Below are 24,062 nucleotides of genomic sequence, written 5' to 3'. Positions count from 1 at the left end.
TTTTTTAGAAAATCAAATTTATTCTCTGTAGGGAATGGGGCCAACCCTTCTCAGTTCCAGGATGCCATCTATCTTTCAGCAGTCAGGAGAAGGGCTGCCCACTCACTTCGCAGGTGGTGGACATTCAGGAGCTATGGGGGGGGGCGTCTCTGCCAGTGCGGGCTGGCCCTCGGCCCCCTCCTGAGAGCGGAAGACCAGCTCCCCAGCCTGCAGCACCTGCCCGGCCAGCCACATACCGCCTGGCCTGTACTGATGGTAAAAGTAGGTCTAAGGTTTTGCAAGGTAAGAGTCCCACGGCAAAGACGTTCCTGTCTTAAGTCTAAGATCACAGGATCAGCTCAGAAAAAGGGCAGAGCCATTGGACGAGTCCAGAACCTACAGACCTAGGAGCATGAGCTGCCTAGAGTTCTGCCACCAGAACTTTGAGTCACCTGCCCTGCCCTCCTGAGGCCAAGCAGCTCTGCAACCCTCTCTTCCCCACTTCCATCTCCCCAAAGGAGGGCACAAAGTGCTTATCGAGGAGAGCAGCAGGGGCCACGAATTCAGTGTTTAAGCCAGACAGCCTCGTCCCACTCAAGGTGGATCAAAGTCCTCACTCAAGGGCCCTTAGTTGAGCACATTCTGTCCGCCTTGAATGATCAAAGGAACACGGTTCCCCCTTCCAAACATTCCTGATCATTGAAAAGTCACCTTAGTAGGCTTAGGTCATGCAGGGATTTGACAGTATGTTATTGTGGCTATGTTTTTCAGGAGCCATCCCCAGCACTCAATACCCCAGAAGTGGTTGTGGGATTTTTTTGAGACAACCTAGCCTGGGCAACACAGCAAGACTGAGTGCTGTGGCATGAGCCTAGCTCATAGCAACCTCAATCTCTTGGGCTCAAGCAATCCTTCTGCCTCAGCCTCCCGAGTGGCTAGGACTACAGGCATGTGCCACCATGCCTGGCCAAATAACATAGAAAAAATTAGCCAATTAATTTCTTTCTATTTAGGGAAGAGACAGGGTCTTGCTTGTGACTCAGGCTGGTTTCAAACTCCTGACCTCAAGCAATCCACCGGGCCTCGGCCTCCCAGAGTGCTAGGATTACAGGCGTGAGCCACCACGACCGGCCGGTTGTGGGATGTTCTTAGGATAGGGAAAAGCCCCCACACCTGGGAGCCCTGAGGCAAAATCCACAATCCACTGATTGGATATCTGTGAAGTTTATGGCTGATCCTAATGATAGGGAAAAGCCCCCGCCTGGGGTCCCTGAGGCAAAATCCACTGCAGATTGGATTCATGAGAAGCTTATTGGCTGATCCTACTAATCCCACCATTAATCGGATAATCTTGCATGCTCATAGGTGATTGGTTATGTGTGATCCAAGAACCGAATATAAGACTGGAGAGAAGGCAGCCTCCTCTGGAAGCTGAGCAGTTGGGACGACCGGGAACCTGCTAAGGTGAACCCTTTAAGGTGAAGCTGATCAGCGAGCTGAATGAGCGAGAGGTTCCGCTTGGGGTGCCGGAGAAGGTGTCCTGGCACTCCGAGTACAAGGACAGCGCCTGGATCTTCCTGGGAGGGCTTCCTTAAGAATTGACTGAAGGCGACATCATCTGTGTTTTGTCACGATGGCGACCTCGGGCTCAGCGCGGAAGCGGCTGCTCAAAGAGGCAGACATGAGCACAGTGGAATTCGAGACCAGCGAGGAGGTGGACGTGACCCCCACGTTCGACTCTATGGGCCTGCGGGAGGACCTGCTGCGCGGCATCTACGCCTACGGGTTTGAAAACCCTTCGGCGATCCAACAGCGAGCTACCAAGCAGATAATTAAAGGGAGAGATGTCATCGCACAGTCTCAGTCTGGCACAGGTAAAACAGCCACCTTCACTATTTCAGTCCTTCAGTGCTTGGATACTCAGGTTCGTGATGCCCAGGCTCTGATCTTGGCCCCCACGCGAGAGCTGGCTGTGCAGATCCAGAAGGGCCTGCTTGCTCTCGGCGACTACATGAACGTCCAGTGCCACGCCTGCATCGGGGGCACCAATGTGGGCGAGGACATCAGGAGGCTGGATTACGGACAGCACGTCGTCGCAGGCACACCAGGGCGCGTCTTCGATATGATTCGTAGAGGAAGTTTAAGGACACGAGCTATCAAGATGTTGGTTTTGGATGAGGCTGACGAAATGTTGAATAAAGGCTTCAAAGACCAGATTTATGACGTGTACAGGTACCTGCCTCCGGCCACACAGGTGGTCCTTATCAGTGCCACGCTGCCCCATGAAATCCTGGAAATGACCACCAAGTTCATGACGGACCCCATCCGCATCGTGCTAAAACGTGATGAGTTGACTCTGGAAGGCATCAGACAGTTTTTTGTGGCAGTGGAAAGAGAAGAGTGGAAGTTTGACACCCTGTGTGATCTCTACGACACACTGACCATCACGCAGGCGGTCATCTTCTGTAACACCAGGAGGAAGGTTGACTGGCTGGCAGAGAAGATGAGAGAAGCCAACTTCACCGTGTGCTCGATGCACGGAGACATGCCGCAGAAGGAGCGCGAGTGGGTCGTGAAGGAGTTCCGGGCCGGCGCCAGCCGAGTGCTCATCTCCACAGACGTCTGGGCCAGGGGCTTGGATGTCCCGCAGGTGTCCCTCATCATTAACTACGACCTGCCCAATAGCAGAGAGTTGTACATACACAGAATTGGGAGGTCAGGTCGATATGGTCGAAAGGGTGTGGCCATCAATTTTGTAAAGAACGACGACATCCGCATCCTCCGAGATACTGAACAGTACTACTCCACTCAGATTGATGAAATGCCTGTGAACGTTGCCGATCTGCTCTGAAGAAACAGTCCCACTGCGCTGTAGATGGGTTGGAGGTGTTTCACATATTTTGTGGTCCTGTTTGGAAACACTTAGGGTCAGCTTCCATTAAAGGGGTTTATGTAAAATCCCTTCTCATAGTGCCCCCAGGAAAAGCTCGAGGCTGCTGCTGCTGACTTTTCTTAGCCACATGTAAATAATGCATTGCTGCAAGTCTTTTTCATTAAACATTTAAAACTTTAAAAAAAAAAAAAGATTAAAGGGCGAACTATCCGAGTGGATCATGTATCTAACTACCGGCCTCCCAAGGACTCGGAGCTCTAGGCACATCACCCAGTTCTTCTAAGAGAAGGGCTGTCACGCCACGCCAGAGCAAGATGGCCGACACGGCGGCCGCGGCCGGGGCTAGCGGCTCCGGAACGAGATCAGGAAGTAAACAGTCTCCTAACCCTGCTGGTAACTACCATCTGGCCCGGAGGAGAACACTGCAAGTGGTTGTGAGCTCCTTGCTCACAGAGGCAGGGTTTGAGCGCGCCGAAGAAGCATCCGTGGAAACATTGACAGAGATGCTGCAGAGCTGCATTTCAGAAATTGGGAGGAGTGCCGAGTCTCACTGTGAGCACACAGCCAGGACTCAGCCCGCACTGTCGGATGTCGTGGTCACACTTGCTGAGATGGGTTTCAATGTGTTTAGATGGGTTTCAAAGTGGTTACCGTAGGGTGGGGCTTCCAGGATGCCAGGGGTGTTCTGATTCTTGACCTGGGTGTTGGTTTCATGGGTATGTTTAGTGAATGAAAACCCATTGAACTTTTCTGTATGTATGTTATCTTTTAATAAAAATGTCAAAACTCCATTTTGTTGTGATAACTTCCTCCTTCTTCCCTATCCCCCTTGACAGAATTGTAAATACAGAACTGTAAGTCCCAAGGCAACAGTTCCTGGGCTAAATAATCCAACTCCATAAACAACCTATTCTGTGCCAGGCCCGGTGTTGGGGACCCAAGAACTGAATCATTCGCACACCGGTCTTCCAGGAGCTCCTGGTCTGGTGGGGACAGAGAAATGCAGCTTGGCATGTAGTGTAGCCACAGATGCAGGTCAGAGTACGGAATGGCAGACTGCCTTCTAGGAAGCAGGAAATCGAAAGGGACACAGGAACGTAACAGAACTGGACAGGTTATGGAGGGCGCCTATGCTATCTATTTCTGTTCTAACTACTTTTGCAAGTGGTGGCTCGTGTCGTCCTCAAGCCAACAGTAACACTAGGAGGTGGATACTATCATTTTCACTTTTTACAGTTGAGGAAAGAAGGGCTAGGTAACCTACTTAAACACAACCAGCCAGGAAGCGGGAGAAGTGGAACTTGAACCTAGGCAGTCAGCTTCAGCCTTCACGTTCAGCCTCCTTGGGGAAGATCAATTAAATGCTCTAATACACAACAGGGCTTGACACACAGATGTGCTCAATGAACAATGGCTGTTATTGTCATTCGAAAAGAAACAACCTATTGGAGAAAAAGTTAGCCTGAAACTGCATGGGAAGCTTTTGCTCATTCATCAAGACTGATCAAAGCCCTTCCAGGGCCTGGGGGCTCGCGGGTGCTCAGCCATCCGCTGTGTAAGGACAAGAGGAGGTTTTGTACATGGGCCTTAAGGATCAACTGAGCAGACAGGAGGCCAGGTGGCGTGGGGTGCACCAGGCAGAGGGAGCAACCGCAGCAAAAACCCAGAGGTGCAAGCCTGTGTGTTCACAGACAGCTCAGCGGGAGCTGCTCAGGTTCCCACAGCCTTGGGACCTTCCCCGCACCGCAGCCCGCTTCGGCTCTTAAAAGGTGGACCTCGGGCGCCACCTGGCGGCTAATCCTGATACTAACAGGGCAGAAACAGGAGACTGAAGTAAAAGTTGCCCACACCTCTCTCCCCAAAAGGGTCCCTTCCTCCCCCCCCCACCCCCGCAAATGGACTTGCTGTAAAAGCAACAGAAAAACAACTAAAATAAATTGTCTTGAGACAGAGTCTCGCTCTGTCGCCCGGAGAAGAGTACCGTGGCATCAGGATAGCTCACAGCAACCTTAAACTCCTTGGCTCAAGCAATCCTGCCTCAGTCTCCCAAGTAGCTGGGACTACAAGCATGTGCCACCATGACCGGCTAATATATATATGTAGGTATGTGTATATATATATATATATATATGTGTGTGTGTGTGTGTATATATATATATATTTTTTTAGTTGTCCAGACAATTTCTTTCTATTTTTAGTAGAGACAGGGGGGTCTCACTCTTGCTCAGGCTGGTCTCGAACTCCTGACCTTGAGCGATCCTCCCACCTCAGCCTCCCAGAGTGCTAGAATTACAGGCGTGAGCCACTGCACCCAGCCGAAGGGTAAATTTTAATTTAAGAATTACATTGATTTTCCAGTTATCACAGCAATATATGCTCACTGTACAAAATTGGGAAAATATAGAAAAGATTAAAGAAGAAAATGTTACCCTTAATTCCATCACCCAGAATAACCACTGGGTTATTGGCATATTTGCTTCTATGTTTTTCTCTATTAGTATTTTCACCTGAGGATTAATGTGTATGTGTGTATATGTGTAATGTGTATACATCTATCTATCTATATATATATGTATATATGCATAAATACGGACTCAATTATGTTTTAAATGTATGTTGAGTATTTCTGTAGAGAAGGGCTTGGTGTGGGTGTTGGGAGCTAAGTGCTGGGTCAGACAGTTCTGAGTTCGAATTCTGTTTTTGCCTTTATTAGCTGTGTGACTTGGGCTATCTCTGGGTAGCAATTTCCTTCATCAGCTGTAAAACGTGGTTAAAAATGGGACCCCTCCCGGAGCTGCCGTGGAGATAAAATGACATGATGTATGCAAAACATTTACTACAGGGCCTGTCACAGAGAGGTTACTCACCAACAACAGATTACTGCACACAGCTTTGTCTTTCTGATTCTTAGCAGCAAGTTCTAGAAAGGGGGCTGGTTGCAGAGTTCAAGGATAGGAAGAGCCACACACAAGGTTGCCACAGTTGCCAAACTGAGAGGAAAATTGAAAGCAAGCACACATGTCCCCTGCACCACAGCTGTTCGAGTTCATCTCTGTATCCCTCCAGGCTCTGCTTATGCAGAGCAGTTTTTAAGCACTGGAATTACAATGCTTGTGCCAGTTCCCTTAATGTCTCATCATCTACTTTTCCCTAAGCAGCTAAAACTGTCCTTGACAGCATTTGCCATAACTCACTTAACTGTCTGCTTATTGTTGAAAATCTGGACAGTTCATTCATGGAAGAAATAGTTCCTGAAAGCCACCTCGCTGTCAGGCACTGAACTAGGCATTGGGACATCCTGGTCAACAAGAGCGATGCGTCCCTGACTTCTGGCACCGGGACTGGCTGGTGAGACGGACCACAACACAGGAACAAACAAGGAAAACTCTAAGCTTTGGTGAGTCCCGTGAAAGAAAAGGAGAGAACTCCTGCAGAGAGCTACACTTGCATATTCTTGGTAATAATCTCTTCCCTAATTCTAACCTGCTCTTTGCTCCTCAGTCACCACAACTGAAGCTTCTCTTGGAGGAGTCTCAGATGGGGCTGGATTTTCTACGAACACATTTTTTAGTTTCCCGAGAAGTCCGATGGTGCTGTGGCTGGAGACCTGACGCTCGGGCCTTGTTTCCTGCCCTCCCTTCCCCCAAGGCTGGGCTTCAGCCAGTCCAGCCTGCTCCCCGCCCCCTTGAAGAGGCTGCTGTTGATCCTCTTCCCAACTCCACTTGCGCTGCGCTTGTCCTCATCGCCTGTCTCGGTACAGAGCCTCCACCATCCCTGGGAGCCTGTGATCCAGTCGGCAAAAGCACCCTCCTCTGGTGGACACGCCTCAGCGGCAGTGAGCTTGGTGGGCAGGGCAGACGTTGGATTTCAACCCCATGAAGCATCTCGTGTGACTGTGGCAGCCCCGCCCACAGCTCTGCATGATCATCCCACCTAACTTTCTATCCACTGCATTCTTGTTTTTATTTTTTGACACAGAGCCTCGCTTTATTGCCCAGGCTAGAGTGAGTGCTGTGGTGTCAGCCTAGCTCACAGCAGCCTCAAACTCCTGGGCTCAAGCAATCCTCCTGCCTCAGCCTCCCACGTAGCTGAGACTACAGGCATGCGCCACCGTGCCTGGTTAATTTTTTCCATATATATTAGTTGGCCAATTAATTTCTTTCTATTTATAGTAGAGAAGGGGGTCTCGATCTTGCTCAGGCAGGTTTCGAACTCCTGACCTCAAGCAATCCGCCCGCTCGCCCTCCCTGGGTGCTAGGATTACACGCGTGAGCCACCGCACTTGGCCCTATCCACTGCATTCTTTACTTACCCTGAAGGCTCCTCTTATATTCTCTCTCTTATATGAAGCCTGGTCTAGCTCCCTAGTTCACAGTAAATTCTCCAATCCTCAAACTCCTAAATAATTTTTATTGTTCACTCTTGGCCTCATTTGGCATTGAATCATACACTCCCTTGTGATTCCTCTTGTTTTTGTTTCTTGTGTCATCATTTCATCTGAAGAAGTGTGATTTAGATGGAGAGATCAGAAGCGTATCTGCAGATGGTATCATTCACACTGAACACTGAAAGAACAGCAGGCAGAGACCCAGACAGAGGGTGTTCTAGGCAGAGGGCAGGACATGTGCAAAGGCCCTGAGGCAAAAGCAGCCTTGGCATGTAAAGCCAAAACCGATATCTCCGTGTGGTGTGGGCTTTCCAGATCTGACAAATGAAGTTGAAAATAACTCATCAGCTAATACATTTGTTCCAGTCTTTGAGGGGCACTATGTTCAAGCCCCAGCAGATGGGGATACAGAAATGAATCAGACCATGTTTGCTCCTCCTCAGACTAATGGGGGAGGCTGAGATGATCTCTATGTAGTGTGACAGACTATCAGGGAGTTATCATGTGTGTCATTAGACAGAGTAATTATTTCTGCCTGGGGCACTGAGTAAAGCTTATCTAAAACAACACCCAGCTGAGTCAGAGTTTTCCAAAGTAGGAGGGCAGTAATGCAAATAGAACTTAAAATGAAACACGTTGAAATGCATCCTGCCCAGCAGAGGGAGCACTGTGTCCCTGCACCTTCCAAATCCTACCTGGCTGCTGCCCACAGAGAGGATGTGATTTCGGTGCCATTTGACAGGCCCTGGAGCTGCCTTTCTCCCTGTGGAATGTGAGCCTGCTACTGAATCTCTCCATGTCAGATTCCTTCTAGAAGAAGGCAGAGTGTAAAATGAAGATTGTGATAGTTTTAACCTTCTCTCCCTTTCTAGTTTCAACAATAGTCATTGCAATTTACTTCCCACTTTTTGAAAATGGCATTATATAGCTTGGCATGAAATAGCCAAGAATAGTCAAAATATTTCTCAAGAATATAAACAAACTGTGGAGTACACAGCCACATTAAATGTTTATAATGCATATATAGTGTTGTTCTGGTAAACAAGTTAACCGAAACAACACTAGGTTATTTTAGTTATCTGTAGTAATGATGATAAAATAGCAGAGGACTACAATATACGAAGAGGTTATTCATAGAAGGAGATACTGGAATTGCTCACAAAAATATTTAAAAGATTCTCAAACTCACATTGAATTATGACTTCATTCTACCACAGGGTCACAGCTATGAATAGCTACAATTGATTGTTCTTTTATTACAAGAAGTATTCCTCTTCAAATACACACAAAGAGAAAAATATATCTATGTATATATACGTGTGTGTGTGTATATAGATATGTATATGTATACATACACATAAAGTCTATTTTAGCTTTTTAGTTTAATATTGGTTAAGGTCCCCTACTGGTCTCCAAGGACACCAAGCTCCCTCTAGTACCTCTCAGCTCCTGCTTCTGGGAAATCACAGAGCGTGTGGTCCCCGGACCCTCGCCACCCCAAACCCACCCGGAGACTGGCTCTTCCTGGCCTCGCTCTGACTGGCTGCAGCTAGTCCCCCAAGATACCAGCTGGACAGGGCATGGCCCTTGCAGGGCCAGAGGAGGTCACATCAGAGGGTCATTTCAGGCCCTGGGGCAAAAGTAGGGAAGGACTGGGGGGAGACCCCTCCTCTCCTGACGTGGAAGCCAGCCCCCCACACCTCAGGTGCACACACCTTCTCCCCTTGCAGTATTGGTCACTGCAGGGATCAGGCCAGGTTTCTGTCCCTGGCCTGGAATGAACCTCTCTCACTGGTCACGTGTCCTGCAAGTCTGCATTCGTAGGATCGGCATCTCACGTCTTCTGTCTGGGGCACAGAGAGATTTTTCTCGTTAGCCTGGAACATTTTTGCAAGCTGTTGGACATAGTAAGTCTGTCATTGGTAATAGAAATGGCTTTTCAAGAACCTGTGAGACAGCAGGGTTATGACAGTACTGAAGTTCCACTGTTCATGAATAGCCACTGCCTTGAAACCCCTGAGAGCCACTTCAGAAGCCATCGCCCTCGCCTGGAGCCCCCGGACCTCCCCCAGATCTGGCCCCTAAAGGGTTAATGCCTCACGGCAGGGGCAGGGCCCTCAGGACCCTCTGCCCTGCTCCAGGGGTCTGAGTCTGTTCTGATGGGACTCTGATGTCCAGCTTATCACATGAGTGTCAGACTGTTGGCAGAATGACTCATCAGTACAAGTGGACTCAGACATAGAAAGGACTCAGGACTGTAGAAAGCTTCCTTAGAAAGGCTCAGAACTGTCAATGATGTTTTGTTTTCTTACCATTTTAATTTCCAATTTAATTTGCATTTATTCTCTCACTTGACCTTCACAGGCCTGTGGATAAACATCTGTATCCCTCTTCACAATCACAAGAGGTGCTCACATAGCCCCACCTAATCACCCAGCACCCTAGCATAGATTGTCATTCCCATGACACGGATAGGGAGACTGAGGCCCAGGGAGGGTAAGACGTCTGCCAGGGTTAATTGGCTTCAGAGGTGAGGAGCTGGGTTTGTGCAGCGGCCAGCTCCCTCATCTGTCTAGAGTGACAGAAGCGATGAAGGGTCAGCAACCCAGCAAATGTGGCTACAGAATGTCCAGAGTGGATTTAGACCATTTCCTTTGTAAACCCAGCAAACCAGGCAAAGCTTCTCCCCCACGCAAACCAGGCAAAGCTACTGCAGGTCACGGGGCCATCCCTGAAGGCTTAGTGCAGGCCATGGCCCATCAGAGGATTGGGGTTGACCAGAGCTCACAGACACAGGCAGTGGGAAAGCAGGCAGCTTGGAACCGCAACCCAGCCAAGACCCTGTGCCTTGGGCGTTGGGGAAACACCATGCAGCCCTTCCTGTGCCTCTGCTGGCCACAGGGACCCTGGCTTTTACTGCTCAGAGCCACCCTTTTCCTCCCCTGGTAGTTCTTTGAGGAAGGTGAGAAAGGAAGTGCACAGTGTGACCAGGGACAGAAGGAGACACGGAGAGGAGTTTATGATCCGGCAGAAAGGAAAGCAGTCGTAGTGTGTGACAGACGTGGAAGCAGCTGTGTCCAGTGTGGGCTCAGCCCTGGAAGAGAGACGAGAGAGACAGAGGGAGAGCACACAGACATGCAACACCTACGTGGCATGTGGGTGCAGATGCTATTCAGAGCCATGGCCTCCTCCTGCACTGTTGATCTTGAGGGTGAGGTCTCTGATGCCTGTGACCCCGTCGTCCCACCTGATGTCCCCTCAAGCCAGAGTCCCCTGGAAGGAGTCCAGTGTGATCTGCCAGGGTCTGGCTCCATCTGAGAATAGGGCAGGACTTGACACCAATATTGGAGCCAGGTGTGTACAGCAACCAACGAGATCTCAGAGCCATGAAGACTTGTTCTGCCACTCATTACTTGGGCAAGTGATTTAATTTTCTTGAATGTCAAATTCCTCAGTAAAAGTGCAGATGACAATGCTTATCTCTCAGTGTTGTGAAAAATATAAAATGAAGATTCTAAGCCCAATGTCCCATTCATGGTAAGACATCAATTCAGTGGGCTTGTTTTTCTTTCTTCCTTTAGATGTGATTATCCCTTTCACCCAAACGGACTCATGACACTTCAACTGAGCACAAGGATGGGGTCCCCATGTGCACAGACTGCATGGCTCATGTTGAGTCTACGTGCACTGTTAGCGAACAACAAATTCCCTCTGGGACCTCCGTGGGCACCTGTCTCTCACTCTGTGGCGTCGTTCCTCCCAGCCTCTGGGATCTGCAAACATATCTCCGCTCCTTGGGTTAGACCTCTAATCAGTGACTACCTTCACGTGGTTGTGATGGTTAGTGACAACTAAATAGATTTCTGACAACTACCTGGCTTTCTGACAACTTAGCTAGATTACAGTAGTGAGTTATTTAATCACTCATCAATCTAAGTGTTGCCATGGAAGCACTGTGTGACGTTGTTCCCATGTATCATGCATTCACTGCAGCACGAAGTCCTGCCTGGGTTTCTAGCCTAAAGCCTGCCCTGCACATGACAGCCTTGTTAGCCCCAGGACCACATGAGCCAATTCATTAAAATCTCTGTCCTCCCCCCTTTCTATGCACATCTGCATAGAAACACACAGAAAGAAATCTGAAGAAGGTCTGTGGGAATGGCTGTTGCGTGCATCACAGTGGAGGTGACATAAACTTGGATGAGGGGGGCTTTAGGGACGTGGGCCCACTAAACAGAGATTCTGGATTCTGGGTTGCAGGTCAAAGGTTTAGAGAGGGCTCTGAGGGCTTGTTAGGTTGGTTGGTTTGGCTGAAACAGAACCAGAGGTGACCTAAGATAAACGAAGTTGAGGTGTCACGACTTTCTTGATTTGCTCTAGAGAAAAGTTTGCAAAGGCTCAGGGAGGCTGGAATGCCAGTGTGGATTTATGGTGTCAGGCCTGCCCACTCACACAGAGGGTCCAGAGACATAACAACCATGAGGAATGACGTCGTGAGGGGAGCCCAGTATCACAGAGAGCTCTGAGCTCACTCTTCTCAGCAGGCCAGACTTTCCAGTGGGAACTGCTGCCACTGGCCTGGGACATTGAACTGCCACAAGGGTAATCAGATCCTGGGGTGGCAGATGCCATGGGGCTTCCTTTGCCCCCAGAGACAAAGTGGTTGTGGTTAAACAGGAATCAGAATGGTCTGATGCACAGGCACCTGTGGCCTTGGGCAGTCGTTCATGGTACCCATAGGAGAGAACTAGATGGGCAACACCAAATTCTGCTTTTTTCTGTAAAAAAGGAAGAATTCTAGGTAACTCAATAGAAGACTAACTTGAATTAACAAAACACAGATTCACAGCCCTCAATAAATTTTGACACTTGAGTAAGTTTACAGACTCACCACCTCTTAATGATGAGGGTGGGCCAGGCGTGGTGGCTCACGCCTGTAATCCTAGCACTCTGGGAGGCTAAGGCGGGCGGATCCCTCAAGGTCAGGAGTTTGAAACCAGCCTGAGTGAGACCCTGTCTGTAGAAAAATAGAAAGAAATTAATTGACCGACTAAAAAAATATATACAAAAAATTAGCCAGGCATGGTGGTGCATGCCTATAGTCCCAGCTACTTAGGAGGCTGAGGCAGTAGATTTGCTTGAGCCCAGGAGTTTGAGGTTGCTGTGAGCTAGGCTGATGCCAAGGCAGGGCACTCACTCTAGCCTGGGCACAAAATGAAACTCTGTATCAAAAAAAGTTAATAAATAAATGATGGGGGTCAGGGACAGGTCACATTGAGGAAGTATGCTGAGTGCTGCTACTTTACCAAAAATTCATATTGTTAACTGTTCTCCTGGTCTTCCCCAAAGGGAACTACCGACTGTTACCAAAGTGACTGCAACTTGGAGAAAGGGAAATTTTTAAACATTTGGGGCATTGCTGGCCACTGGCTCTGATCTGACACTGATTCTCAGAGATCCAAAACATCACTGTGGTCCAGCAGAGCGGGGGCTCCTGGAGGTCAGGTGGCAGATGGAGTTTTAGCTCAGGTCTGTCTCGCAGTGGGGCAAGTGTGCCCCTGTAACCACCGTGTGGCTGGAATAGACATGTACTCAGCAACTTTCAGCATCCCCACCTTGGCTCTCTGACCTTGGGCTGAGGACAGTTATGGCAAGAAAGGCCAATTGTAAGCTCTAGAACTGGCTCTACCCAGGAAAAAAGTAAATCAGAAAGACGACTGCATCGTGGGCCATGTGTGTTCTCCAAGGGGTGACCTCTGCAGAGGAGGATTTTGATGACCAAGTGGACAGAATGACCTGCTCTGTGGAGAGCAGTCAGCCTCTTTCCCCAGCCGCCCCTGCCAGTGGCCCTGAGCTCATGCACAAAGTGGCCGCCCATGGTGCAGGGAGGGAGGTGACGCCTGGGCTCACAGCATGGTCTTCCCTCGCCGAGGACACTGCTGTGTGTCCAGTGTGCCAGCAGAAACACCAACACTGACTCCCCCATGTGCCAGCATTCCTGGGGGTGAATCAGCTGCCTAGTGATAGGTTGAGTCCCTTGGACCTTTGCAGTGGTGCACACCCTTCAAAACAGCGAGCTGGGCTCCTCCCGCGCCCTGCCCTCGTCCTGCACTGTGCGCTGACAGCCGGCAGGAGACGCCAGACCCCGCCGCTTCGGTCCGCGCAGCGCATGCGCGTTCCGCCTGCGCACCGAGCGCCGCCGGTCCCCTCAGGACCCCGCCGTGCGCGGCCGCGTCCACGTGGAGGAAGCGCCTCCTGTCGCCGTCCCGGTGGCCGAGGAGGGGACCCGCTCTCCCGCCGTCTTTCTTAAGTGGCGAACACGGAAGATCTCATTTTCCCGGTTTATTCTTTACTCTCTCAGAGAACGTCGTAATCACTTTTGTCAGAAGTCTCCCCTCACTGAGGCGCACGGTCGCGGCCCGCGTGGGTTCTTGCAGATTCCGGTTTGCTCCGGGCAGAAACGCCGGCGCGGGGCAGAGACACGCGGGCGCGCGGCGCGGCCCGTCCGCTGCTGGGGTCCGGGTGGCGGCTCCTGTGGCGCTGAGGTCGCTGGAAACCTGCGGAAACCAAGCTGTCAACATCTGCAACGTGCTTTTGAGTTTCAATGTATTAATTATTGCCAACCGAGAACTTACTGTTAATACAATTGTACTTCCCTGGCTCTAGTGGAAGGAAATGCGTCAACATCATTTCTTTCTCTATTTTTTTGTTAAGAAAGTCAGCTTCATGGGCAGCATATTTGTAAGGGTACGTGGGCAATGTGTGTTTTGACAATCATCGGCACCTTAGATTAAATGAACTATGTTAGCTTTATCAAGTTTTCATATCAAATCACATACTGAGCTGAGGACAGTCCCGTTGCTTTTGTTAGCTGTTTTTCTAAGCCCTGACCGTTTGCAATACAGAATTAGCTGGAGGTCAGTTAACGTTTAGCTGTGAACCCAGGTGGTCCTGAGGGCTTTTCCAGTGGCAGCTGGTCATGCTCATTGGCCTACTTATGTTTGCCTTATTTCAGAGTCCATTTGGCAATTTACATTTTTTTAGGAAATCACTCATTTCCACTAGATTTCCAGTTTGATAGGGTAAATGACTTAATTAGTCTTCTATTTGTAGTGTTATACAGAATTCTTAATCTACCTTTCCTCTTTTTTTCCATCAACAATACTATATTTTTCAAATATGCTTGTTAGACTATTTCGTTTTCAGGTGACAGAATTGCTATGTTTGACTATTTCTTAAGACCCAGTTACTAGTATTGTGTGTGTGCATGTGTGTGTATGGTTACTGGTACAATACCAATAACTGATTATATATAATGGCATGTTTAATTATTAATAGTATATAAACTGATATATATGAATATTGTGTCAGTAACTATGTATATTGTAATATATATGTAACATGTGATATATATGTACTATATATTACAATATATAAAATACCAGTAGCTAGTGTTTATATCAGTTACTGGTATTGTAACCAGAAACTGTTTATGTTCATATATATGTAGGTAAGGCCCAGGTTTGGCATAATTTTTAAAGGAGGGGACATAACAGCTTCTACCCTTTTCTATACCTGCCATAGTTGTGCACGATCATATCTCTGGTGAGAAGCAACTTTGTCATTATAATCTATTTTTTTTTTTGAGACAGAGTCTCACTTTGTTGCCCAGGCTAGAGTGAGTGCCGTGGCGTCAGCCTAGCTCACAGCAACCTCAAACTCCTAGGCTCTAGCAATCCTGCTGCCTCAGCCACCCCAGTAGCTGAGACTACAGGCATGCACCACCATGCCCGGCTAATTTTTTCTATATATATTAGTTGGCCAATTAATTTCTTTCTATTTATAGTAGAGACGAGGTCTCCCTGTAGCTCGGGCTGGTTTTGAACTCCTGACCTTGAGCAATCCGCCTGCCTCAGCCTCCCAGAGTGCTAGGATTACAGGCGTGAGCCACCGTGCCTGGCCTATAATCTACTTTTAATTCTTTAAGAATATTCTAAACTAGACCATATTCATTTCTTCTTTCATTTGAATAAAGTCAATAAAGCTTTCTTCTATTTTATGATAGTATGGTTAATATGAACCTACCTTATATGATACATTTGTTCACGATGGGCTACTTCTGTACAAATGGAAAGGTCAGAAGAGTATTTTACTTCTGTTAATCTCAATTGTTTTTCAGGTCTAACATGATTTCCAAGGAACATTAAAAATTCCTTTTAATTTTATTACACATACAAGCATAGATCTCTTTCCACTATTAGCTACATGACTATCTATATTGACACTACAATGTAATTATAAGTACAACTAAAATTGGAAACATTCTATTTGGAAATGTGTGGGCTTCCAATAATTCCTGCCAATAATAATACCTCCAAGAGGAAAATCTTTTTTTCACAGAATATAACCACATCTAAAATCACTGATAAAATGTCCTGTAATTTTTGTTTCTCTGAATTAATCACTTTCTGCAAAGCATCATCTAGGAAATTATGAATTTGAATTTCCTTTGAAACACTTCTGTTTTATAAAACATCACAATGAAACATCAAATCATCTTAAATTCTGTTCACATTCTTCCAATCTTTGAATATCTTTTTCCAGTAGCAAATATTTGCATTCCTGCTAAACAATATGCATGGAAACACAATAGAGAACAAGGATTCCTTGGAATAAGTGGTCCGGTCACAATGAAGCAATTCCCCACTAGAGCATTTTTGATAAAGCCACTCTTTTGAAAATGTTTAGCCATGAATTGAAATACGTTCTCTAAAGTCTGCATCTTTCCTGATGAAAGGCAGCCAGCTCATTAGAGCATAAACCCAGGAAATAGCAACACAACTTTTTGTTAAAAGTAATAATAATATAATAATTATTAATATGTACATGTGTTATTACTTTATCATAAAAATATGTAAGAGTGGCACTATTTGGAATCATATATTATTTACTTTTCAGATTCATAAGTGCTTTTATTAAAAAAAAGTATGGCCAGCTATCAGTGACAATTACTAGTAATTAATAGTACAACTAATTAAACAAACAGCAGCTTAAAAATAACAAGTTTTTTATAAAGTTTTAATTTCAGAACAGTTTCAGGTTTACACAAAATTTAGGAAGATAGTGCAAAGATTTCCCACATGGTTCAGACCCAGTTTCCTCTCTTATTAACATCCTACATCAGTATAGTACATTTGTTATGATTATTGAAACAATATTAATTCCTTATTCTAAGCTAAAGTCCACCTTTTATTCAGATTTCCTTATGTTAGAGCGGAAAACCGTAGAGCCACACAACAAAGAGACAGGGTCACTGAGGCTGGAATCATGAAAAGGAGTTTTATTGACTAGCTCGAGCTAGGGTCTAAGTCCCAGAGCACCAATACAGCGGCCTCCATTGGGACAAAGATTCCATGCACTGTGGGACAGAGCCCTTTCTACCCTAGGTGCATAACCTGTCCACGCGCTTGACCTTTACATTGATTGGTTGGCCCCTTGTGCCCATGCGCTTGCTCTTTTGTTTCATCCCAAAATTTACTGCCATCAGCCCGCTCAAACCAACTTCCTAAAAACAAGCAATATGCATAAGCGAAAAGAAAGCACTTAACCTGAGGATTCACACTTAGTTTTACCATTTTTGTTTCAGAGTTCCATCCAGGAGACGACATTACACATTACTGGTAGCTCCTTTGGCTTTCCTGGCTGCTTAATTGTTCAGACTTTTCTTATTTTTGATGACCCTGACAATGTTGAGGAGTACTGGTCAGGTATATCATAGAACCCCAGGAGTTTGAGGTTGCTGTGAGCTAGGCTGACACCACGGCACTCTAGCCTGGGCAACAGAGTGAGACTCTGTGTCCAAAAAAAAAAAAAAAAAAGACAAGAGTTAAACCACACCTGCAGCCCATCAATTTACTTAACTGATCACTTGAATCTCAGTATATGTCTGGAATTGTTAGGGACCGACCTTCCACAGCCCCACCGGACAGAAAAGCAGAGACATCGAGGATGCAATCACACAAGAGGAGGTTTATTTTCTGGCTAGCCAGGGTCCAAGCCCCAGAGCACCAACGCAGTGGCTACTCTCGCAGGCAAGGACCCCGACCGGAACAACGGCATGCCTTTTATCCCCATGGTGCACAAGCTGCGCACAAGCCGACTACGCATGGATCATTGACCTTTAAAATGATTGGTTGCCCACTATTGCCTTTTGAAATAATTGGCGGGTTGGTTGCCCTCTATTGCCTTATGGGCCAGTCGCCCGTGCTTCAATGACCTCATCCCATAATTCCCGTTACAGCGGTGTAGCGAGCAAGCAATGACCAGAAGCAAAGGTTTGCCGTTAGCTCATTGCCCCACCCAAGTGAATTCCCGACAAGTAGAAGAATTCCTCTGCCCTTCCTCTGTCCTACAAATTCCTCTGCCTTACATTCCCCCCTTTCTCTAGGTAGCAGACGAGCACTCCTGCTCGTCCTCAAGGACTCTTAGGTGCTCTAGTTCTATAGCACTTGACCATAGCTGCTGATATTGTTGTTGCAACACTAGTAGCTGGACAGTGTTTATCCGTTCTTTCACAAAAGCTACTAGTCTATTAATTACACATGGCGCAAAAGTAAGGACTAAGATTAGCATAATGAGTGGGCCTAGTAGGATGGATAGTAGCGTTGTTAACCAGGGGGAACTGTTAACCCAAGACTCAAACCAACCTGCTCCTATCGCTCCTAAGCCAAAAAGAGTAGCCAGGGTTATGGCTGTGATGGGCTCTCTTTTTCTTTTAAAAATTAGGTTGGTGACTCTTTGCCCTACTGTGCCCTCATACATTGTCTCCTCAGTGTGGTATATTATTTTTGGGAACACTAACACCATTATACAGTAATCTTTAGACCCATGTAAGGTTATGGGGTTGGTGGGGGTTCGGGGCGGTAAGTACAGCTGCAGGTCTCTACCCCAAAAACATTAGACCAAAAACACAACATCCCCAAAACACAACAACCAACCCCCACCGCGACCCGTCCATGTTGTCACCCAGTTCAATCTTTAGATGCCACAACCCCAGTCCAAGTCTAGGTCAGGAGTCCTGGGCTGTCGCCGCCATGCGGGTCAGGTCTGGTCTTCAGAGGATTCCTCGGGTCTGCAGTTGCTTTCCACTGGTCCTGGCACCACTCCTGGTCTTTTTATTAGCAGGTCTCACGTGGGAGTGGTGTATCCAGGTCGCTACTATTCTATTGACCTTAAGAGCAGTGGGGGTAACAAGAATAATTTGATAGGGGCCCTTCCACCTCGGCTCGAGGGTTCTGTTGTTATGCCGTTTCACCCACACCCAATCCCCTGCTGGTGTGGGTGAAACGGTGTCCGGCACCCTCCTCCTCAGGCCGGTAGATAGCACGGAGGCCCGGCCATACTTGACTGTGGACACGTTGCAGAGCCTGCCTCAGGGCTCATTCTAGGAACTACAGGAGGGGGTGTGCCATACATGATTTCAAAAGGGGTTAAACCCAAGTGATAAGGGGTGTTCCGCGCTCGGAACAGGGCGAAGGGAAGGAGGGTCACCCAGTCTCCGCCAGTCTCCAGGGCCAATTTAGTCAGGGTCTCCTTTATTGTTCTATTCATTCGCTCTACCTGCCCAGAGCTCTGGGGATTATATGCACAATGTAATTTCCAATCTATCCCCATAGCCTGGGCCAGCCCTTGACTAACCTGACAGATATTATTTGATCTTATCCCTTCCGGCAGTCCATACCTGGGGACTATTCCTTCTAATATTTTCTTAGCTACTGTCAAAGCTGTTTCTCCTTTCGTAGGGAAGGCTTCTACCCATCTGGAAAACGTATCTACTATGACCAGTAAATATCGGTACCCGTATTTTCTAGGCTTGACCTCTGTGAAATCCACTTCCCAAAATAGTCCTGGCTGCCTCCCCCTTTCCCTCGTACCTGCGTGGGTCCCTCTGGTCCTCCCCGGCTGCATAACCTGACAGGCTCGGCAGCTTCTGACGATGTCATCTGCAACCCGTCCTTGTGACCTGAACCTTAGTTGAGCAGTGTCCAGCAGTTGCAGCATCTTTCTCTTCCCTAGATGTGTGGTCTGATGCAGGTGTTCTAACAGGTGGCGTCCTAAGAGTCCTGGCACTATTAGGCGATGCCCTTCGTCCCGCAGCCAGCCATCTTCACCTTTGCTCGCATGTAGCTGCTCTGAGGCCCAGACCTCATCCACACTGGAATAGTCCGGCAGAGGAGGCAACCGTCCCATGCCTGGGGGTGGCAGGCTAAGGTGCAGGATGTTTGGCTGCGGAGTGCCTTCTGCAGCCTTCTTAGCTTCAGCGTCTGCTCTCCGATTGCCCCGTGCTTCCACGGAATCCCCGCTCTGGTGTCCTGGGGTATGGACTACCGCCACTGCCTTTGGCAGCAAAACAGCCTCCAGTAGGTGGAGTATTTCAGGCTTGTGCTTAATTTCCTTTCCCTCTGCCGTGACGAAGCCCCTTTCCCTGTAGAGGGCCCCATGTATGTGCACAGTCCCAAAGGCATAGCAGCTGTCAGTGTACACCGTCAGCCTTTTTCCTCGGGCCCGGCTAAGAGCCTCCGTCAGCGCTATTAGCTCTGCCTTCTGAGCAGATGTCCCTTGCGGAAGGCATGCCGCCCAGACAAGTTTACCTTGATTATCTACTATGGCCGCCCCTGCGTACCTGCGTCCGTCCCGGATGAAACTGCTTCCGTCCGTGAACCAGGTCAGGTCGCTACCTGGGAGGGGGCGATCCTTCAAGTCTCTACGGGTCGTCTGGGTCTCGGCTAGGATCTCAAGGCAATCATGCTCAGGTGCGGCTGCAGCGGGGGTTGGCAGAAGCGTGGCCGGATTCAAGGTGGCAGGGGTCCGGAACTCGATGCGGGGTGCGTCCAACAGAAGCCCCTGGTAGTGTGTCAGCCTCGCATTTGTGATCCACCGTCCCGGTGGCTGCTTCAGGACCCCCTCTATGGCGTGCGCGGTGGTGATCTGCAGCCGCTGCCCTAGGGTGAGCTTATCAGCGTCTTTGACCAACAGGGCTGTGGCTGCGATGATTCGCAAGCATGCTGGCCACCCCGCTGCCACCGGATCTAGTTTTTTTGACAAGTACGCCACCGGTCTCTTCCAGGGTCCCAGGGCCTGCGTGAGCACCCCCTTGGCTATTCCCCTCTTCTCGTCTATGAACAGGTGAAACTCTTTGGTAGGATCAGGGAGTGCTAGGGCCGGGGCTTCCAGCATGGCTGCCCTCAGGGCCTGAAAAGCGTCTTCCATCTGCACAGTCCACTCCCATGCTCGCCCCGCCTTACACCCTTCATACAGAGGTCGAGCCTTTTCCGCAAACCCCGGAATCCAGAGGCGGCAGTAACCCACCGACCCCAGGAACTCCCTCAGTTCTCGGCTTGAGGCTGGAGTGGGTATCCCCAACACAGTCTGCTTCATTGCCTCAGTAAGCCACCTTTGGCCACCCTTTATTTTATATCCCAAATAGGTGACTTCATCCTTGCAAATTTGAGCCTTCTTTGCACTGGCTCGGTACCCCAACTCGCCTAATACTTTTAGTAAGTCTTTGGTGCCCTCTAGGCAGGCCTGGGGGTTAGGTGCAGCTAACAGCAAGTCATCCACGTACTGCAGCAGAGTCACCTCTGGGTGATTAGTTCGGTACTCACCCAGGTCATCATGGAGGGCCTCGTTGAACAGGGTAGGCGAGTTTTTAAACCCCTGGGGCAGTCTCGTCCACGTCAGCTGCCCATGAATTCCTCTCTCGTCGTCCTGCCACTCAAAGGTGAAAATCTCCTGGCTGCGTGTTGCCACCGCCAGGCTAAAGAAGGCATCCTTTAGGTCTAGGACGGTATACCAAGACAGCGTGGGAGAGAGAGAGCTCAACAGAGTATAGGGGTTAGGGACTGTAGGGTGGATATCCAGGGCCCTTGCATTGACTTCCCTGAGGTCTTACACAGGCCTATAGTCCTTACCCCCCGGTTTCTTCACCGGCAACAGGGGGGTGTTCCAGGCCGACTGGCATTTCCGGAGAATCCCACTGTCTAGGAGTCTCCGAATGTGGGGCGTAATTCCCACTCTGGCTTCCTGGGACATGGGGTACTGTCTGACTCGGGCTGGCTCGGCTCCGGATTTTAACTCAATGTAAAGAGGCGGCCGGTGTTTTGCCCATCCTGTGCCCCCTGTCTCGGCCCACGCCATGGGAAATTCATAGAGCCATTGTTCCATGCCTTCCTCTCTGCTTTTTATGGGCTGATACAGTCTATATTCATCTGCCTGTGTCAGGGTCAGGATCTGAGTGACCCGGGGGCTGTTGATGAGATTGCCTTTATTATCAGTTATTATTATTCCCTCTTCCTCAAAGTGAATTCGGGCCTTAAGTTTGGTAAGTATATCTCTTCCCAGTAGTGGTGTGGGACATTCAGGGATGACCATAAAGGCGTGACTCACTTGTCCTGAGCCCAAATCTAATCTCCGCCGTGTGGTCCACCGATATAGTTTGGTTCCTGTTGCCCCCTGCACCCAACTGGTCCTGCTGGACAATTTTCCTGTGTCTTCTGTTAGTACCGAATGTTCTGCTCCTGTGTCTATGAGGAAGCTGACTGGGTTCCCCTCCACTTGCAAAGTTACCCTAAGTTTGGGGAGGGGGACCGAACCCCGTCTTCCCTATTCGTCTGTCACCTGTCCTGCAACCATGACTTTCTCAGGACCTCCTAGTCTTCGCCCCCCTTTCCTTTTGGGGCACTCTCGGGCCCAATGCCCATGCTCCTTGCAATTGGCACATTGATCCTTGCCTAGCCTCCCGCCAGGGCCTTTCTCTGTCCTCTGACCCTATCTGTCCCCCTCTTGTGGCAGCTAGCAGGATTTTAGCCATCTCTCTGTTTGCTTTCCGTGCTTCCCCAGCTTGGAATTTCCTGTCTTCTCTTCTGATCCTCTCTAACCTCTCTTCTAGCGTCTCTCTATTGTTATAGACCTTCTCTGCCACTTCTAACAGGTCCTGCAGAGTCTTCTCGCCCACCCTATCTATTCTCTGCACTTTACGCCTAATGTCGGGGGCCGCCTGATTGACAAACGCCATCATAACAGCTGCCTTACTCTCCTCCATTGTGGGATCTATGGGGGTGTACTGCCGGAAGGCCTCCATGATCCTCTCTAAGTATGCTGCCGGGCTCTCCTCCGGCCCCTGACGAACATCTCCTACCTTAGCCAAATTGGTCGGCTTTCGCGCCGCCATACGGAGACCGGCCATCAGAGTCTGGCGGTAGACCTGGAGACGCTCCCTACCTTCAGCCTCATTGTAGTCCCAAAGCGGCCGTTCAAGGGGAAAAGTTCGGTCAATGGTTCGCGGGTTTGTAGTAGGTCTTCCGTCCTCCCCCGGAACCAGCTTCCGCGCCTCCCCCTGAATCCTTTCTCTTTCCTCCGTTGTGAAGAGCACCTTAAGCAGCTGCTGGCAGTCATCCCAGGTGGGCTGATGAGTGAAAAGAACAGAGTCTAAAAGATTAATTAGGTCTCTCGGATTCTCGGAGAAGTTCGAGTTTTGAGATTTCCAATTATAAAGGTCACTGGTAGAGAAGGGCCAATATTGGAATGTCTGTGTTCTATCCTCCCCCAGGGGTCCCACTGCCCTTAGAGGGAGCGCCTTTACGGGCTCCAGATCTGTGGCTCGGCCAGCCCGCTGTCTGGTCCCATAGGCCGGCCCCGCTGCCGGTGGTCCCGCATCCGCCTGGGCCGGGAGAGCCGCAGGGGCTGCCCCAGGGTTATAGGGCGGAGGCATGTTCCATTCGGGACCTGTTAGGTCTGGGTAGAGATTGGAATCCGGCAACACTGGCGTCCCACCGGACCTCGGACTCCGTGCCCCCTCCTTTCTGACTTCTTTAACTGCCAGAACTTCCGCCTTTCCCCTCGGGGCAGGTAGGAGGGCCTTCAGCCAAGGTGGTGGGTCTCGAACCAAGTCTTGCCAGACCACAATATAGGGGATCTGATCAGGGTGGCCGTGGTGGCCAAATACCACCCCTTTTACCTTTTCGATCAAGGAGGCGTCAAACGAGCCCTCCCTGGGCCACCCCACTCCAAATGTGGGCCACTCGGCCTCACAAAGGGTAACAAACTTTCCCTTCTTGACCTCCAGGGACAGGTTGCGTGCCCTTGACCTGACATCCTTAAAATGGCTCACCAGGATGGACAATGGCATTGTTAGAGCCTGTCCCATGGCTAGTTGATAATAGGTGGATGTGCAAACCGATATTCTGCAGTTGGGGCACTGGGGACAAGGATCTGAATCCCTAGCCTTTCACACTCCCTACGGAGGTAACGGCCGTGCCCCTCCCGCACTAGCCACTCCTGGCACGGGCAGCAGGAGATACACTGTGCGCTGCCAGCCCCTGCAGGGGAATACTCACCTGGAGGTCCTAGTCGCCCCTGCGGATCTTTTCGTGGGTCCCCTGATTCCACGGCCCCAGCCCAAAAACCCATGCAACCCTGATGGGTTCTCGGGCTGAAACCACAGAACCCAGAGACTCCAACAAGCCAACGAGAGATGTCACACTCACTCACACACACACAGAAAGCCGGCGACAAACAAAACAGACGACAGACAAGTAGACAGTGAGGTAAACAGACAACCTAACCTGGTCCGGACTTGCTCCCCGGTCTCCTCCTGACCGAGCCCTTGGCTACAAGGTCACCTCCGGAGTCCAAACGGGGCCAGAGGACGTCTCCGCCTGGCTCCTACCGGCGACCCACCAGCGCGTCCGCCTAGGCCCTCTGCCGGTTTCCTGATTCGGGGTCCTGCAAGGGGATTCCGCGTCC

General features: G+C 49.4%; 1 protein-coding gene across 1 annotated transcript; it reads left to right on the top strand.

Moving 5' to 3' along the window:
• Window positions 1-1,680: 1,680 nt before the first annotated feature.
• Window positions 1,681-2,830, top strand: LOC105856172 (eukaryotic initiation factor 4A-III-like). The gene has a single exon (XM_076001087.1). The coding sequence runs from the start codon at window positions 1,721-1,723 to the stop codon at window positions 2,828-2,830; it is 1,110 nt and encodes a 369-aa protein (XP_075857202.1). The 5' UTR covers window positions 1,681-1,720.
• The last annotated feature ends 21,232 nt before the right edge of the window (window positions 2,831-24,062 follow it).

The sequence above is a fragment of the Microcebus murinus genome, chromosome 3 (genome assembly GCF_040939455.1).
Source record: "Microcebus murinus isolate Inina chromosome 3, M.murinus_Inina_mat1.0, whole genome shotgun sequence".
NCBI lineage: Eukaryota > Metazoa > Chordata > Mammalia > Primates > Cheirogaleidae > Microcebus > Microcebus murinus.
The sequence above is the reverse complement of the archived record's forward strand: the minus strand, read 5'-3'. Positions and strand labels throughout refer to the sequence as shown.

Bases quoted from the DNA above. Each gene is read 5' to 3' on its own strand.
- LOC105856172 (XM_076001087.1), top strand. From the start codon at position 1,721: ATGGGCCTGCGGGAGGACCTGCTGCGCGGCATCTACGCCTACGGGTTT.